Genomic DNA, 19,294 nt, shown 5'->3' on the forward strand with positions numbered 1-19,294 from the left:
GGCTGGTTCCATGTTTTGGCCATAACTTCCACATCCAGACTCCGATTTCAGTGTTCTTGGGCTCGCTTTGAAGCTATCGGTGTGCTTTTAATCCTCACATTGGTTTCCACATCTTTTGGCCAAGAAAAATTTGGAGGTACTTCATCGTCAAAGAATATCTCCTCCACCTATCAAGCTTATCTTCGCTGGCTTAAGACCTTGGACGTCTACAACAATACTTGTACCTCTACATCAACTACATCAACAACCAAGCTCGCCTACACCGGCAATTACTCCATACTTTGACACCTTCAATCGGAAGCAAGGTCGGTACCTCCGACTTTGTGAAAGGTAAAGTGTGACGAAGGTATCCATTCCTTCACAAACTTTGCCTTCCTTGCCATTACACTTGACAGCCCCACCATTCTTTGCGAATACCTTTCAAACCTATTGAGATTAGCTATCCGAGTGTTGTCGGGCCTTGTGAATTTGAGCACCTTAGTGATTGCATAATATCATGTTATAGTTTACTCCTAGCATCATATTGTGATACTTGTCTTGCATATTTGGTCGAGGCTCAAGAAAGTGGTGAGACGAAGAGAAGTGCAAAAAAGAGCGTACAAAAGAAAGAGAAAGAAAGAGCAAGAGTCACAAAATCTTATAAGCAAGATCATTTTGAGCAAAAGATAATTGTGCATAAGGAATTAAGAATACTTGAAACAGGAAACGTTACGCTTACATACATAGGTTGGTGCCAAGTTGCGAATCTTGCCCTATCATGCAACCAAGCTAGCATCTCTCCTTGTGCTTGTGCAACACAAGCTTAGTGTTCATTAGGCAATATTATATTGCTCATCCCTACAGTTGCATTACCCCATTTATCTCCACGTGTGATTTTCCTTTTGCTTCAGTATCCATCCTTTCGCGAACACTTCCCTGCCATTTTGAGTTCATTGTGATTCTCTTCCAACTTTTACATATTATGGACTTCAAATTGCTTGATTTCGTCCAACAATGACAAGTTTGATGCTGAGATGGACCTTTGGGATGCCAAGATTGGCGCCAGGGTGAACACACAAGTAGAGCTTCTTCAGCAAATGCTCAAGAACCGCAAGTCTTGTCCTTCTTCAAGATCACCTTCAAGAAGGCGTTCAAATGCACATGCGTCCAAGCTACCATCTACTTCCAGATCACACCTACACCGACACCATCACTGACAAGAAGCTACGACGCCAACATCAAGGCGGCCAACTACAAGCAAGGGAGACCACTCCATCTTCGGGGTCACCACATGTGAGATGGCCAAGCATGGGATATTCCCTTTTGGTCATCATGGCGGTGAATGATGATGATCCACACCTTATGGCCTTCATCCTTAGCGACGGTAATGAGATGGTTGAGCATGACTTTCTCTTCAACCATGGCGGGCATATGGTGATGAGTTGAGACATTCTGGTGCGGAGCACCCTACGGTCATCCGCATGGATACACCACCATCGCCCCAAGCACCAAGTTGACGAGAGCACGTAAACGAGCTATCAAGAACGAGTTGTCTTCTCTCATTATTGAGCTTCCCTTCACTTCACGTGAGACATGGATGCTACCTCAAGCGGAGACCCTGTGCACACTTAGGTACCACCAAGATTGTCATGGAGAAGATACTTAGCTTCTCCTTCCTCTGAAACAAGTCTTCTTCCTCGACTCTTTCTTCCTCTCCACGTCTCTGTATCGTGAGTTCGATGATTCCATACCCAACCATGGCTAGGGAGTACTATCAGTCGGTAGCAATCTCCATCATAGGATCACCAAGACCTCCCATGGGAGAAGGATCTTTTGAGATCTCCAAGCCCTCATCTCCTTAGGATTTGAGATGAACTCTACCCTAGTGCTACTTCCCTTGGATTGTTCTTATATTCTTGTGAATCTCATGTGTGTTATTCTAGTCGATGTGTGATTTGGACTTGTCTGAGTGATTTTCCCTCTTGTGATTTGGTAGTTCTTCCTTTTCCCCCTCCAAGTGTGAAAAGATTAGCCATCTAGGGTTCCACCCTACATCATCTTCGATCAAAGCAAGGTTGATTCACATCGTGGAGTCACTCCACCCTCTCACTTTCTGGCCTATTTTTGTTTCTTTTCACACAATTTTGAAAATTCCCACCAAAAATAGCCCCACCATTTTTTTTTCATTTTGTTGGTTCTTGTGAGAATTTGTTCATTTGGATCCATGAATTTGTTGTTTGGCAAGTGGATCGGGCCTTCCCCAACCCCCACACCTTTCCCCACCACGAAATCCACCCCCAAAAAATTATCCCCAAAATTTCGAGTTCATCCCGAGCAGTTTTCTCCACGAGTTGACTTGCCCGGATCATCCGGATCCCATCCCCCACGATCCAGCCAACGCCCAGACAATCTGAAACCTAGTCCAGATCATCCGGCTTCAGCCTATCGAAACTAAAAATCCAAAAAAAAAACTAAGCCCCACCACCAAGCCTTTCGCATACGTAGCAACCTTTACACCACCATACCTTCTGCAATACCACCCATTTCGCCCACGATAACCTACCTTCCGCTTCATAACCTAATTTTGACCCATTTTATTTGAGATTTTGAGTTGCGGTTTTCCATTTCCTAATGTGTTTCGGCTAATTAGGGATGCGACGACATCAAAATCACCGTCATTCATCATCGCCTACGAACTCGTCATCGACAACGACCACTTCACCCTTTGACACCATGACCGTAAGCAAGGACAGTAACTTCTCCGACCTCGACGAAGGTATGTTGATGTAGGTATCAATTCCTTCATCATCTCACCTTCCCTTGCCATTGCATTGTTAGCCCCAAGCCTTCTGTGTCACTTGCCCGTTGAGACTAGCCATTTGAGTATTGTCGGGCCAAGTTACTTGTGCACTGTAGTGATACATACTACGCATAGCTGCAATTGCGTGCATCAGTCTTGTTATCATCTCTTGTGTCATAAGTTACTCCCGTGCATACATAATTGCTACATCGGCTCGTGCATCAAGCATCTTGGCAAGGAAGCATAAAAACGGGAGAAAAGCTTTTAAGCATACTTGGGATAGAAGACATGTTTCGTTCTTATAGGTTGGTGCACAAGGACATATCTCGCCCATTTGAGCAATCGTGCTAGTGTCTCTCTCGCGTTGTGCAACATGAGCTTTTCCGTGGAAACACATTTTGTGCATTCCTTGGTTGCACATCTGTGTGCGTGTTCCCATGTACCACTCATGGCTATTGATCTATTTGCTTTACTTGCAATTTGTGAATCCTCTTCAACATTTTGCATATCTTGACTTAAACTTGCTTGAATTTTGTGCCAATTATCCTAACCGAGCTCCTCGACAAGCTTTACTTTGTAGGTGTGAGAAACAAGTCTGGTACCAATTCCACTATTATAGCATTCACATTGAGTGATACTCGATACATTCTCAACCTTGGGAAAGGTAATTTGGTATTGTTCTCTCATTTCCTACTAACCTTTGCTCGAGTCTTGTCATGGATAGGCCAAGCGCATCGAACCCGGTCTTCGACTACAACGAAGACGCAAACAACTCCGTCACCAAAACTGATCACTTCGGCTCCAATGAGTGATGCATGATTCCATTGGTGTCTTGAACGACTGCATCAATGGTCTCGCCAATGTCATCCCAATCCGAAGCGCGGACAAGGGAGTACCTCGACGCCAAGATTACAACTCAAATGGATGAACTTCGAGCATTGATGGTCAACCGCAAGTCTTCATCATCTTCGTCCTCATCAAGGAGAAGACGCTCAAGTCACCAATCTTTGGAGCCCCCATCCAATGCAAGTTCCATACCGCCTCGTGCTCGTCTTCGAGACCAACGCCACGATCGACAAGCTTCACCTCCAATCCGCGACAATGGATTACAAGACCGCATCTTAGAGCGTGAGCGACGCCGTCATGAAGAACAAGATGCCCTTGAGCAACAAATGCGCCAAGAAGAATAAGACACCCTTCGCCAAGGAAACGAAGCACAATGAGCACTCCGTGACGCTCAATTCCAACACCAAGAGCGCCAAAGAAGAGAACGAGAAGCGCAAGATGATGAACAAGCCCGACGTGAGGAACGGTATGAATTGAGGTGAATGGCACATACTCCTCATCCTCGTGGCACACATTATACTGAGCACAATGACAACACTTGTTGGGTGAATCACCACATGAATGATGGCTATTGTGCTCACGCTAACCACCTTTGTGTTCCAAACTGTTGGTTCCGTTTGCTCATTTGAAGGAATCACAAGGTGGTGTTGCCATGAGACATCTTGCCCACGAGAAGATATACACTATGCTTGCCAACAAGTTCTTCGGGAACCTTCCTAAGGTGAATTCTTTCCCTTTGAGCCATCTTGATATGAGCATGAAGAATGGGCTACACTTTCATTGTTGTTTCCTTATTGTTTGCATATATACATGTCATGGATTGAGGAGCGACATTGGAGAGTGGCCATATAGACCGTGAAGATGATGAGTACATGGTGTTTGACAAGTTCCACTCTTGCGTCGACTCCGGTCTCTCTCTTTTCTCTTTCCCATAGTGATTTGAACTTTGATCAGAGGTTGGATCTTTTTTGGGGGGGAGGGGGGTTGGCTCCATCGCAAAGGGACACGTGCATCACGCATACTAAGGTTAATTATAACCTTTATGTGTGTCTAGTTGGTTCTCTCTTGGATGATATACTTGACCCTCCCTCGTACATGTATAGGTTTGAGCAGAGCTTCGCGCGTATCAAGGAGTGGAAGCACAAGGGTACGCCTAAACCATCTGCGAGGGAAGCATGGAAGCGGCGACGGAAGAAGACGGAGCAACGAAAGAAGGTGTGCAAAAGTAGCACTACTTGTCCGGTCAGGCGGACCAAACTGTCCAATCACCGCTCGAGCCGCACCCGGGGCTCTTTGGACTGACCAGACTGTCCGGTCAAGGGGTCTAATCGACCAAATTGTCCGGTCCTCCCAACCGGACTGTCTGGTGGTGTTGCCTGCGCGCATAATTTGTGCAAGGCCCATGTACCTTTCCCTTGTTGCCACCACTTACCCCTTCATGCCTTGGACCTATATATACCTCCTCCATTTTAGGGTTAGCAAAGCATATGAATAGATCTTAAGAGAGCTTTGCTCATCTTTATCTCATCTTGGAGGATCAAGACCTCCATTAGGAGAAGAATCCCAAGGGATTAACCAAGGCCTCCATCTCTTTTAGAGATTTGGGGAAGACCATCTCTCTAAGACCCCCCCCCCCACACACACAGACACACGCGCGCGCGCGCGCACACACACACATCTCTTAGAGATTGGGGAAGAACTACCCTAGTTATCTTTACTTTCCATTGTTGTTGAATGCTTGTGATGCACCACTTTGACTTGAGATTTGAGTACTTGTGTGTGGATCTTCTCCAATAGAGTGTTCTCCTCTTGTGTTTTCCCTATTTCGCCTTGTGCTCTCCGTGTTATTCGTGATCTCCCTCCAAATCCACCTCCAATTCCTGAAGATCGGGACACACCATAGGTTGGTCCTATATCAGTAACGAACTACTTCGGATCATGTCGTGCATCTTAGATGCTATGTTGTGTTTGAGTTTGAATATGAAAATTTCAAAGTTATGGCATTGCAATATCATTGATTGTGTGGGGTAGAAAATAAGAGTTTGAATATGATGTGAAAATGGAGTTGTAATGGGGTGAATCACAAAGAGAAGAGAAATGGAGGAAACAAATCAACCCGTGGTTGAGTTGGTTAGGTGGACAGTGGTATCCCCAACCCATCAGGGTTCAAATCCTGGTGCTCGCATTATTCCTGGATTTATTTCAGGATTTCCAGCGATGCGCTTTCAGTGGGAGGAGACGTTCCCGTCGACGACGAGGCGCCTACGGTGACTTCGTAAATCTCAAGATGATATGCCGGCTCAGTCTCTCGGAGGTGCTCACAGGGGTAGGGTGTGCGTGTGTGCGTTCATAGGGGTGAGTGTACGCGCGTGTATATGAGCGCTTGTCTCTGTACTGATGCTCAAAAAAAAATATAGGGATTGCAGCTTTGGAGAATCTGCTAGACTAGACTGGAGCACCCTGGAATCTCTGAAAACTTTTAGGGATTGACCTAAAAATGGTTTTAGGGTGTCCCATTTTAGGAATTCTACTAGAGGTGCTCTAACAATGAATTCCATAATGATAAATCATGCTGAGAACTGAAAAGGATTTTTGTAATAGAAAAAGGGTAGCTTCTGTGTGGATCACCACCTGTTCCTGGATTGCCCAGAAATGCCATGTGGGGAGCTCTTCTGGTAGCAATCCCTAAGCCCATAGCCCGGCGCTTTTCATCAAAAAGCATTCCCCTGGCCCATCGACGTAATTGCATTTTCAGCTCTTGCAACCCCACGATTTGTGATATTGCTTCTTCAAACTCCGCCATTGACTGTTGTTCATGACATGTCATGAGGGCTTTTTGTTTTCTTTGTTCTTCCATATGGCGAGTGAGGAGCTGGAGCAGCATCTCATTGCCAGCTCCTCCTGGGATATGATTTAAGGGGATTTTGCCTTCCTGGGGGCAACATGTGATAGAACAACGTTTACTATTTCTGATACAGTTGTACAGAAAGTAATTGAACCATTATTAGGGAATCAACTGTACGTACATCATCTTTAGCATTGCAATCTGCATTATAGCTTAGCAACAAATTGACGGTGCTGCAATCTCCGGTTTGAAGTGCATGCCAGACAGCTAAATGCAATGGTGACATGCCATTCTGCAACAATATGAATTACACATATTAAGTGTGTGAATTTAGTCAACTCAGGTGGCCTAAAAAAGAAAATAGAAAGTAAATGGATAGATCTTACATTTGCTTTGGCTCCTGTATGTACACCACGTTCAAGGAGCAATTTTGCTGATTCATAAGAACTATTTTTTACTGCCATATGCAGGGGTGTCTCTCCGTACTGAAGAGCAACGGAATTGGTAGTTTATATGATAATCTCAAATCATAGAAGGAAAGAAAACTGGGCAGAGGAGCTAATAAGGTACTAGCAAATGTGGTACTTTAGTTACCATGTTCTTTGCCTCCACCTCAACCCTATCTGCACCTTGCCCTTGCCAATCAAGAAGGAATTTCACTATCTCAGTATTATTGTATCCAGCTGCGACATGAAGTGGTGTTTGGCACATCTGCATCGTACATAAAAAAAAGTAAGATACGCAGTTTGTGGACAACATTACCCATGGCTAATTCAAAGGAATAGACAAAGAACGTATAGCCACGGTTGTCTGGGATCTAGTCAAATTCCATGCAATTAAGCTGTCATTCACCCGCTCATATTCACGTTCTCAAAATCAGACTTTCCTTCCTATTCTAGAATGTCACAATTGGGTAATACATGATGTTAGCTCTAGGTATAGGATCATGTCAAGTAAATATTTTTGTAAAAGCGTTCTATTTGGCCACAGTGGGAGATATGTCATTGTAGAAAATGGTCATTGTAAATTTTATCATATGCTATTTTCTGAAATGCAAGCAGAAAAGGACTATAGACCCAAAGTAAAGTTGATTGTGGAAGGGGTCCAGGGAAGGGTCCGACCACTTTGGGTCTATAGTACGCAGCCTTTCCCTACATTTCTGTAAGAGGCTGTTTCCAGGACTTGAACCCATGACCTCATGGTCACAAGGCAGCAACTTTACCACTGCGCCAAGGCTCCCCTTCTGGTATAGTTTTGACAATGACGTAATAAAATCTTTACTCCTATAAAAGAACCAGTTCGTCCTGATGGTCCGTCTGCCTCTTCGTCAAGAAGGAATAAAGAAACGTGCAGCGGCAAGAGTCTAAACGCTGCCCTCCCACTCAGGCACATGAAGGTTTACATGTGCTTTGATCGAAGGAAATATTACCTAACAAAATTTTACTGCCAAGCGCCTGCTAGCACCGGCCATTCTTCCACAATCATCTCGCGTCGTCCATCCCATTGCCTCCTCATGGCCTCCCCCAATCCCTCTGTCCTGCCGCCTCTCTCCTTCAATCCCAATCCCCAAATTCAAATTAGAGAAACTGCAACCCCTTGCTGCGCCCACCCGATTTCTCCCCGGCTTCGTCATCCATTTTCCTCGCTGTTTCTCCTCCGCTCTCCGCACGCTCAGTTTCCCCTGCCATGCTCGCTCGCTGTCGCCAGTGTTGCATGCAGTGAGGCCATGCCCACTGCCTGAGTCACTTGCTCGTCGCCGCCGGGATTGCATGGAGGCCACATACCCTGCCGGCACGCTTGTTCGCCATCGCCAGACAGCTTGGAGGTCGCATAAACTGCTGGGGAGCTCGCTCAAGAACTTCAGCGCGGCCTCACGAGCACAGTGCAACGCTGCGTCAAGGAGCAAGCAGACCGTTCGTCGCGCTCTGCCCCGCTTCTTTCTCTTCCATCCGAGCACATCGCCGCCTCTTCAGATTTGTGCTCTATTTACGTCTCCACAAGGTACACCATGTCAGTTCTGAATTAGTTGGATTATAGCTTAGTGAACTGCAGTTCATGTTTGAACTTGAATATATGGACGAGACGGAAATCTTGGATTCTAAATTACGTCCACCATGTTTGGACTTCCTTGATGTTTTTGCCTAATCACTTCACAAATCCTTAAGTAATAAGATTCAATTATACAACAATGGTCTGCTGAAGGTGTTCAGTGATGAATATTTTCCCTTCAGGGATAACAAAAAAAAAAGAATCATGTATGTGAATTCTTGCTGTTAAGTGGAGATTCCTGCCCAAAGAGCGCAACAGTCGAACCGTCTATAAACTACTCTTGCAGCCCAATAGAAATCAATTTATATACTAGGGTCAGTCATCTAAAATTGCTTTCCATGGACATGTTTGAAGTTCACACAGACAACTTTCAGAGAAGCAACTTGGATACTTGCTTTAATGTTCATTTTTGGAAATAACAGCAACCTGAATGACCATGACAGACCCTGAATGTGAGGTGATCATTGCTTTCACTTGATTGATGTGTTATTTGCTCATTTTTGTGTTCATACTGAAGTTAGTTGGTGGCTTGTTTGCACGATAGTTCAACTTACGAGAAAGTATAGTCAATGTAATTATTGTCAAAGCCGCTTCATACTTCAGACATTTACATGTTCACAACAATTATGCCTTCTAGATACGAGGTAAAAACTACGAGTAATTTCATGTATACATGTATGCAGTGATGGTCTCAGATCTTACGCTGGGTGTTTCATATCATCACAAAGAAGACGACCAAGTTACTCAGTTCCTTGTTGGACTTCAAACTGACTAAATTTCGCATTGTAGGGCTATACTATTTCTGAATTTTAGGGTGGTGGCAACAAGGGCGAGCTCCATGATCATGACACAGAGATGGGAAAGCGTGGAGAATGCAGGCAGCGGGAAGGTGTTGCGTTGTGGTTACCAGCTGTAGGGACGAGTATGTCATTAGCCATTTGAATATTGGCATAGGTGAGGATGATATATTTTTTCTTTATCAGTAGTCATATTTTGTCATATTCAGATCAACATGTAAATATTCCAGCACCTGGTATCCTACAGAACTATAGCCTAAAGTGTTTGTGCTTGATCTAAGTCGGCTGGTATTTTTCAAGGTGTTTCTCACCAAGGAAGGTAGTTATAATAAGCATCGGCATCAACACAAGAAATAAATTCAAGATAACCGAGATTTGCTAAAAAAAACAGCCAGAAGATTCCAATCTTACTAAGCATAGATTTCCTGGCTGGACAAAAAATATATTAATTTTACTGTTTTGCTGAGTAGAAGGCAGTAGGTGTCTTTGGTTTTAGTCCAAGCTTAATCTAATGTAAGAAGAGGGTGAACGTTTGTTCCATTAAGTAGTAATCTAATGATATATATACAACAAAGGTTGCCTGCCAAGAGCATTGCCTTCAGTGGCTTGCTGTGCGTTGAGTATTTGTTTGCAAGATGTAACATAATCCAAGGCACCTATCTAATAAAGGGGTGAATCGTGTGTATAATCTGTGTATAACAGTGTATATGTGTAAATGTTTCAGATTGTATAACATCGCCATTGATTTTCTTTTTAATTAAACAACGCTTGCCGGAGATGACAAATCAAAGAGATCACACCCCAGTGGTAGAGGCGAGTGGAGTGGAGGTGTGCAGTGTACAAAGGGCAAAGCAGAGGCTGAAAGTTTGTCTGATTTCTTGTGCTTGGGTATGAGCTGTTCTGTAGTAAAGGAAGATACTCTGCCTTTTTACATTGGTACTCCAATGTAACAATTAAAATAGTGAGGGGAGGCACTCTGCTTTTTATATGGAAGATACTCTGCTTTGTGGCAAGAGGAGATATCGTGTTACCTCTGCCCCTTTTTGGGGATTATTTACTTTTTAAAGGTAGGGCTAACGACCTAAATAGCAATAACTTAATTTTCATTCAGAAGTTGCTTATCACACATATCCCTTTACAGTATATCCAAGTTTAATAACAAGATTACAATCTTTGTTAGTTTTTTGTGACGTAACTTCGTGATAGCGCGTTTCTCTTGTTGAGACCCATATGCTCCATCAGACGATTGATTTTAAGAAAGCATAAAAGAACATTGATGTGCAATCTTTCATTGGTTATGCAGTGGACAATAAAGACTTGATTGTGTACCGCCACTCTATTTTGTGCATCATATCTGGTAATGTTCTCGTTGTTTCTTCTTCTTTTTTTTCTTTTTTTTGCTCCTTTTCTTTGTTTGTTCAGCAAAGGACATACTAGAAGCTAGGTTAGGACATGGACGGAAAGTATAAAAGTAAAGAAATAGTGGCAAATAAACGAAAGAAGACATTTGAGTGATGATTGTTTTCTGAAAATTGTCATGATTATCTGTCCTTGCAGTTGTAGTGCCTCAGTTAAAGTTTGTTTATTCATGCTTTCTTACTTCTATCTTGCATCCAAGACCTAAAATACACATGTTTGTAATTCTTTTTGTTTCTTCTTGAAATGCATACGTCTTTTCATCTCAATTTTATTATATGAGCAACATTGTTATGATGACACCTTGTCGTTGCACAACACGATCACCTATGGGACCATCTGCCCCTTTGTGGTTCGGCAAGGGGGAGGGGCACGTTGCACAAAGAACGGAGGCCGTAGAACAGCACGGCAGCGACGACTCATGCAGTTTTTACCCAGGTTCGGACCGCCACGAGGCGTAAAACCCTACGCCTGCTCTGGTGGATTGATGAGAGGACCGTAGTGGAGACGCAGCGCTCAAGCCCGGCAAGATCGCCTTGGGACAAGGGCAGCTACGCGCGTACGAGTATACAAGGGTCCGAATCCTTTCTAAGGCTGCCTCGGTCCTTCTTTTATAGGTCAACGGGTCACCACAATGGCAAAGTGGTCATTACACACTGATCAGATAGCAAACAATGCTATCAACTAACTCTGCAGACAGGACAGGGTGCATTAAATGCACCGCTTAGTGTCACGTCGTGGGAGTAGCCCGGCAAGCCTTGCCGCGCTACTTTAGCTGTCTCTCGCCCTGTCTGCCTGACACGCCTCGGAAGGGTGTCAAGCAGGGTGGATCTTCTCCTCAAATGGCTGCCACGTGACAGAGGACAGCCACTTAAACACTTGGGGGTTCGACACCACACTGATAAGTGACTTGAGTCGCTGTGCGGTGGAGCGGTGGTGTTTTGGCGGGGTTGGAGTCCCCGACGTCCCCGGCAGGCCTGCCGGGGGAGTCTCGAGACTTGTCTTCGGTGCGGCCTCGACCTGACCGGGCTCGCCTGCCCGGCAAGGGAGGTTTTTCCTTAGTGATATCTTGCTCTTTTGGCTTGTCTTGGTCTTCTTGATCCGCCCTTTGATTCCTCAAAGAGTTATCTCTTCTACTTGGCCTTGTCTCAGATGTTGTAAACTTGTCCTCGGTCTGTGTACAGTCTGGGCAACATACACCAGGGTATGTTGCACCGACGGGAGCCCCCGGGCCTGGCCTGAACGCGCTGCTGAGCGTCGTCAGGGTAGGCCCTATCCAATACATAGGTGAAGAGCTAGTGGTAGCTCCTCCTTTGATGTCTTCTTTGCTTCTTCATTAACCTGTGCTTGAGTCAGTTTCCGGTTTTCCCGCGCGTTGTGTGATGCCAATCGTGGTGGGGCCATTTATGTAATGGCCCGTGAATGACTTTAACCCACGGGGGAGTAACTGTCAATTCACTCATTCCACCACGCCCTTATCCTTTGCCACATATGCTGCATGCATCGACTGGGGTAGGTAACGGAGGCGCGTGGTGCGGGAAAGAGCGCCAGGGCAAAGGTCTAGCCTTCTTGGATTGGTGTAAGAGGGCGGTACTCTGATCCGACCGTCGTCGGCAGCTTCGATGGGTTGGATCAAAAAGAGTCCTTCGCGGGTGGGGGTGAAGGACCAGCCCCTAGCCCCAGTCTTGCCTATAAAAAGGGGTGTGAGAGGGAGCGGAGATGTCCATCTACGCACCTTTCCCCTTTTACTTCTTGTCTCTTCCTTTGTTATGTCGAGGGGTGGAGACCCGGGCAGGCCCAGTGCTCTCGCTCAGGGATGACGATGCCGAACGCTTGCGTTGACGCGCGGGGAGTGAGTCTGGTCCGAGGTCGTAGGAGATGCGGCTGTCGTAAACGTAGGCGCTGAGTCGACTGCAGTGCGGGGGGTGTCCATTTTGCGATAAACTCTGTCAGTGCTTTGCTCTGAATGGTTGAGGTGCTTTCATACTTCAGTCCAAAGCTAGATAATTCCAGTGCCAATTCAACTATCCTGCCGGTGGCTTCAGGATTCCTCAATATGCGTTGCAGAGGGAAACGGGTGACGATTGTAATCTCGTGGGATTGAAAGTAGTGGCGCAGCTTCCTCGAGGCCATGATGAGGCCGAAGATTAATTTCTGTACCCCAGAATACCTTGATCTAGCCCCCTGCAATAGGGAGCTAACAAAGTAAACTGGTCGCTGCACTATCTTCTTCCTTGCCACGGTCTTGGAATTGCCGTCACTATCCTGCCCCTCTTTCTCTTGATCCGCGCTCAACCCTGCCGTGTCTAGTTCACCTCCTTCTCCGGGAAGGGCAGTAGCTGCCGCTGCTCCTTCTTCCATTTCCCGCTACGCCACCAAGGCTGCACTAACCACTTGATTGGTCGCTGCTAGATATAGCAGCAACGGCTCTTGTGGTTTAGGAGCAACCAAGGTGGGAACAGAGAAAAGGTAGGTTTTTAAGTCTTGCAGCGCTGCTTCTGCCTCCGGGGTCCACTTCATGGGGCCTGCCTTCTTCAAAATTTTGAAGAACGGCAAGGCGCACTCGGCGGACTTGGGAACCTGCTCAGTGCGGCAACACATCCAGTTAAACGCCTCACATCCTTGACTGTCCTGGGTGCTTGAAGCTGCTCAATTGCTCTGATCTTGTCAGGGTTGGCTTCTATACCTCGGTGAGACACAAAGTAGCCAAGTAGCTTGCCGGAGGGAACGCCAAACACACACTTCTCTGGATTAAGCTTCAAGTTGATCTTGCGCAGATTCGCAAAGGTCTCTTCCAAATCTTGAATGTGGGTTGATCTGCCATTGGTCTTGACCACGATGTCATCCATGTAAGCTTCAATATTCCTGTGCAATTGAGGCTCAAAACCAATCTGCACGGCTCTTGCAAAGGTGGACCCGGCGCTCTTTAACCCAAAGGGCATTCGTGCAAAGCAATACGTGCCACATGGGGTTACGAACGCGGTCTTCTCCTCATCTTCCTTGGACATGAATATCTGGTGGTAGCCGGAGTAGGCATCCAAGAAGGAAAGCAGGTCACATCCGGAGGTGGAATCCACAATCTGGTCGATGCACGGCAAGGGGAAGGGGTCCTTCGGGCATGCTTTATTTAGATCTGCGAAATGTATGCAAAGCCTCCATTTCCCATTCGCTTGCGCACCACCACTGGATTTGCCAACCAAGTTGGATGCAACACCCCTCTGACCAAACCAGCAACTTCAAGTTTCTTGATCTCTTCAGCAATGAATTGTTGCCGCTCCAAAGCTTGCTTCCAGACCTTCTTCTTGACGGGCCGGGCATGGGGGCAAACAGCAAGGTGGTGCTCAATTACCTCCCTGGGAACGCCGGGGATGTCAGATGGTTGCTAAGCAAACACATCGACATTCGCCCGCAGGAAGGCAACGAGCGCGCTTTCCTATTTGTCGTCAAGGGTGGAGCTGATAGTGAACGTACCATCAGGCCAACCAGCCCCGCCGGGACCTTCTTCACAGCAAGTGCAACAACCTTTGTTCTCTTGCTATTGGAACTTTCCGGCAAGTCATCGACAGGCGTAGCGCCCTCCGCAAGAGCGCGCTTCCCGAATTCCTTGCCGGTATCCTTGACAGCTTCTCTCCTTTGCTTGCTTCCCTTGGCAGGGACGGTAGCTTCCGAAGCCTCGGCAGCGACCGCCTCCCAATACATCTTATCCACGCATATAATTGCATCTTTCTTGTTGCGTTTCTTTTTCTTCTTCTTCTGATTGGTAGCACTGTCGTCGTCTTCTGAGTCAATGTCGACGCCATCTTCTTCTCCGGGCGCCTCCCCTCCTCTGTTCGGGCACACTTATCTGCCAAAGTATATAGCTCGTTCACAGTCTTGGGCAACCGGACGTTCATCTTGGAACGTATCCTGCGGTTGCGTACATTGGACTGAAATGCAGCAATCACAGCTGCCGGGTGGATGTTTGGAATGTTCCTGTGCTCCTGGCTGAATCTCCGCATATACTTCCGCAAACTCTTTCCTTCCTTCTGTGGGAGGAGTTGCAAGTCGCTGGGCCGCCCTGGTTCTTGACGGCCGCCCGTGAAGGCGCCAACAAACTCATTGCACAGGTCAGCCCAGGTCAAGATGGAATTTTCTGGCAAGTGCATCAGCCACGACCTCACATTTGGCTTGAGTGCCAAAGGGAAGTAGTTGGCGAATACCTTTTCATCTCTTCCCCCGGCAGCTTCAACGGCGATGGTGTAGATGCTCAAGAACTCTGTCGGGTTCAATCTTCCATCATACTTTTCTGGTATCTCTGGCTTGAACATACGGGCAGATGACCAACGGACTTGACGTAGCTCACGAGTGAAGGCAGGGCACCCAACTTAAAAGGCAGGTACCTGTTCCCACCGGGCATGGGCTCGTCAACGTCGGGGCCATTGCGCCTATCGGACTGGCGTCGGGTTTCGCGGCGTCGTTCGATGGTAACACACGCATTTTCTCTCTGCATGTCTTCCCGGACCTGCCGCTGGTCTCGACGGGCCCGAGGATCAGACGAAGCCATCGACACATCATCGGGTTCTTGGTCGCGTGGTTCTGACTGTGGCCCTTGCGCTGGCTGCCGTTGAGGGGACTGCACTGTTGGAGTGACCCCCTCGGTACGGCCAGCGGCTCGGGCCGTTGTTGCCGCCTGTGGAGGCCGCGGCGGGCCTGCCCGCTGTGATCCTCCCGCCTCAGCGAAACCAATCAGGCTCTGAATGGTGGCTCTCCACTCATCCATTTGATCGGCTGCTGGCGGGAATCTCAACAGGAGCTGGGCTCGCGTCATGGCTTTCGAAGCGGTACCTGGCACGGACGACGACGCAGATCGCAATGTCGCCCGACTTCTGACGGTGCCGATAGCAGTGGCGTCGTGTCCTCGTCGCCGCGTGCCGGTCGCCAGGGTGGCGTGGCGACGAGGTGGATGCGCTTGGGGATTGATGACCCCATTCGGCGCACCGTCTTGGTTAACTTGCCCTAGGGATGGCGCGGGCCCCGTAGCCGCACCAGCAGCAGGGGCGGCAGGAAAGGTCGCAATTCGCACTTGAGCGAGCGCCATCGCTGCGGCTGTGCCCTTCAGTGAGGTGGAGAGGTGGAGACATAACATTCTCCCCACCCGCACCTTGTGGAGCAAGGCCGCTAGGGTGCTGTTGATGTTGCCCTCCTCCGGCGCCTCCTGCTTCCGCTTCGGCCGCAAGGGGAACGGTGATGGCGCCGCCTACGCTAGTCACGTTCCCCGTGGCGTACACGTCCCCATGCACCCCCTAGCCCCCTTGGCACCAGTGGCTGCACGCGAGGGGGCCTTCGAGGTGGACGGGTGAGCTGAAGTGCCGAACCTTTTCTTGGGCGCCATGGATGATGAAGCCGTCGATGAAGAAGACGATGATGAAGATTGACGCGCTGGTCACAACCTCGGGTTCGCGCAAGCGCCTCCCCCTACCTGGCGCGCCAAAGATGTCGTTGCACAACACGATCACCTATAGGACTATTGGCCCCTTTGTGGTTCGACAAGGGGGAGGGGCACGTTGCACAAAGAGCGGAGGTCGTAGAACAGCACGGCAGCGACGACTCATGCAGTTTTTACCCAGGTTCGGGCCGCCACGAGGCGTAAAACCCTACTCCTGCTTTGGTGGATTGATGAGAGGACCGTAGTGGAGACGCAACGCTCAAACCCGGCAAGGTCGCCTTGGGACAAGGGCAGCTACGCACGTACGAGTATACAAGGGTCTGAATCCTTTTTAAGGTTGCCTGGTCCTCCTTTTATAGGTCAAGGGGTCACCACAATGGCAAAGTGGTCATTACGCATTGATCAGAAAGCAAACAGTGCTATCATACCTAACTCTGCAGACAGGACAGGGTGCATTAAATGCACCGCTTAGTGTCACGTCGTGGGAGTAGCCCGGCAAGCCTTGCCGCGCTACTTTGGCTGTCCCTCGCCCTGTCTGCCTGACACGCCTCGGGACGGGTGTCATGCAGGGTGGATCTTCTCCTCAAATGGCTGCGACGTGCCAGAGGACAGCCACTTGATCACTTGGGGGTTCGACACCGCACTGATAAGTGACCTGAGTCGTTGTGCGGTGGAGCGGTGGTGTCTTGGTGGGGTTGGAGTCCCCGACGTCCCCGGCAAGCCTGCCAAGGGAGTCTCGAGACTTGTCTTTGGTGCGGCCTCGACCTGACCGGGCTCGCCTGCCCGGCAAGGGAGGTTTTTCCTTAGTGATATCCTGCTCCTTTGGCTTGTCTTGGTCTTTTTGATCCGCCCTTTGATTCCTCAAAGAGCTATCTCTTCTGCTTGGCCTTGTCTTAGATGTTGTAAACTTGTCCTCGAGCCTGTGTACAGTTCGGGCAACATACACCAGGGTTTGTTGCACCGACACACCTCTTTTTATTTATCTGTGGCAACGCATGGGCATCTAACTAGTACTCCCTCCGTTCCAAAATAAGTGACTCAGCTTTGTACTAATTTTATACTAAAGCTAGTACAAAGTTGAGTCACTTATTTGTTATTTGGGGACGGAGTTAGTACATGACGGAGTTATACTAAAGTTAGGACGGAGTTAGTCACCTAATTTTTGTTGTAAACTAAACCAGACTCGTGCAAATATCAAGGCTCTTGTGCGAGGGCACAGGACAAGGATATCCAAATATACTCAGTTTTCTCAGAGAGTAAAATCTAGCCAGTTCACCAAAGCAATGCCATAATTTACATGGGAAAGCGACCCGTCTTAAATGGTAACAGGCCATCTAGAAAAGGGATCGAAGCCAAGACAAATAGACAATTAAAGGAACAAAATAATGAAGAAAATCCAATATTCAATCAAACGAATCAAGGGGGATTTTTTGGAAGGAAGCAGGACAGCACACTCCAAGGAAACAGAAATGGCAACAAGAAAAATCTAACACGGCAGGAATAGAAAATTCAAAATTCGGCACCACGGAACAAGCAAAATTCAGAACCATCGTAGTTGCGCTTTCTTGGTTCCGGAAAGGAACTCGTATCCCTACACACAAAAATGGAAGAAATAGACAGCAAAGAAGCACATTAACTACACGAAGAGGAGCAAATAAACACGGTGGCGATGCAGTTCAAGTGCAATGTACAGAGAGTCACGGGCGAAGATTGCGAATAGCCAACGCGGGGATGAAATCCAAGAACGAGCTCAAGAAAATCAAACCTCGGCCATATAATCTGACTAAAACCACATATTCACACCGACAAACGCTGCTTTTCTAACGAATCTCGTATGCTCAATCCACACTGCACGTGTCAAGAACGCCAGGAACGAGCAAAGATCGTGCGTCTGAAGCTGAAGAAAGGCAAGGAAGGAGGGAACGCAAGTAACAGGATGCGCACGGACCACAGGATTCTTGTCGTTGAGGAGGGCGGGGTTCTCCTGCAGCTTCCTCTGGACGGCCGCCACGTCGCCAGCGCGCACGAGGCCGTGGATGTTCTCGGACTTGGGCGGCGACGCCCGTCCGTTCTGGCTACCCGGCCCCGGCATCTGTTGCCGCCTTCCCTCCACTGCCCTATCCTATGGCCCCTCCGCGTGTGTGTGCGAGCGTGCGCGCGCGCGCTCCTCTAGCTGCGTGTGGTGTGAGGAGGAACCGCCGAGGAAGAATGGGAGGGGAAGGACGGACGGTGACCAATCCATCCGCTGTTCCTGCCCTCCCTTTACAATTTCCCCCTTTTTCTATAGTTTGATTGATTTGATGATTTGGTGTTTTGTGGGAATTCAAGGGTGTGGTCAGAACTTCTTCTTTGTTTCACTAATAAGCGTGCACGTGTAACGCACATATAGTTATGAAATAAAGAGAAAATTGAATCACAGGAAGGGGAGTGTTGGCATAAGTGTCGAGGGACGAGGATTGATTATTGCGGCAGCCATGCCTGCAGGTTTCCTTGGTATTTTCCAGCTAGTTTTAGTGACTCATTTGATTATGTTGGACTATTGTAGAAAAGATTATTAGGAACTTTTTTATGTACAATCAGTAATCTTTAATTAGAAAACATGTCCATGCTGGATGGAAGAGGCAAAAGAAAATTTCAAGGTAAGACCTGAAGCTTCCTTGAACTGAAAGTTGGTTATGCAAGAAGTCAAAATTAGGATCTAGCATGTCAGATATGCACTCTCAAGAGTATAATTCTTTGAGCTTGTCTATCAAGTCAAGGATACATGATCCAACTATTGACATACTTTATAAATTCTGTCATTACACTATCTATAATAAATATAGCGAAAGCAAGCACATGTAAGCACAATGTCTAAAAATGTCAATCTATGTACAAGTCAATTTTACACTAAAAGTAGAAATAGATGTTATGCAATGTATACGACAGAATCTACCAACAGAGCTTCAAGGTACGGACCGGCAATATATATTTGTGAACCGAACATGACATAAACTGGCAATATAACTTCACGCCACAATTTGGAAATAAATATGATGGTACATGACATTAACACTAAAAGTGATGTTAAAGAAATTTGAAACCATCTGACAAAAATAGAATATCACATTAACCTTAGGTAACAGTCTACCGTGTTT

At 47.4% G+C, this 19,294-nt stretch overlaps 1 protein-coding gene across 2 annotated transcripts in view; it reads right to left on the reverse strand.

Annotated features, from left to right (window-relative positions):
• Nucleotides 1-18,405, reverse strand: part of LOC119325231 (protein CbxX, chromosomal-like) — a 23,573-nt gene extending 5,168 nt beyond the window's left edge. Inside the window, exons 1-5 of one of the 2 annotated variants that reach the window (XM_037598977.1) lie at nucleotides 18,106-18,405; nucleotides 7,065-7,181; nucleotides 6,857-6,955; nucleotides 6,652-6,762; nucleotides 6,257-6,557 (exon numbers count right to left, since the gene is read on the reverse strand). In XM_037598977.1, coding sequence (XP_037454874.1) covers nucleotides 6,257-6,557; nucleotides 6,652-6,762; nucleotides 6,857-6,955; nucleotides 7,065-7,181; nucleotides 18,106-18,249 — 772 coding nt within the window. In that variant the 5' untranslated portion in view covers nucleotides 18,250-18,405. Of the gene's footprint in view, nucleotides 1-6,256; nucleotides 6,558-6,651; nucleotides 6,763-6,856; nucleotides 6,956-7,064; nucleotides 7,182-7,899; nucleotides 8,032-18,105 lie in introns of those variants that run through there. The other variant, XM_037598978.1, reaches the window with a different exon arrangement.
• Between the last annotated feature and the right edge of the window lie 889 nt (nucleotides 18,406-19,294).

This window comes from Triticum dicoccoides, chromosome 6B, assembly GCF_002162155.2.
Source record: "Triticum dicoccoides isolate Atlit2015 ecotype Zavitan chromosome 6B, WEW_v2.0, whole genome shotgun sequence".
Classification (NCBI taxonomy): domain Eukaryota; kingdom Viridiplantae; phylum Streptophyta; class Magnoliopsida; order Poales; family Poaceae; genus Triticum; species Triticum dicoccoides.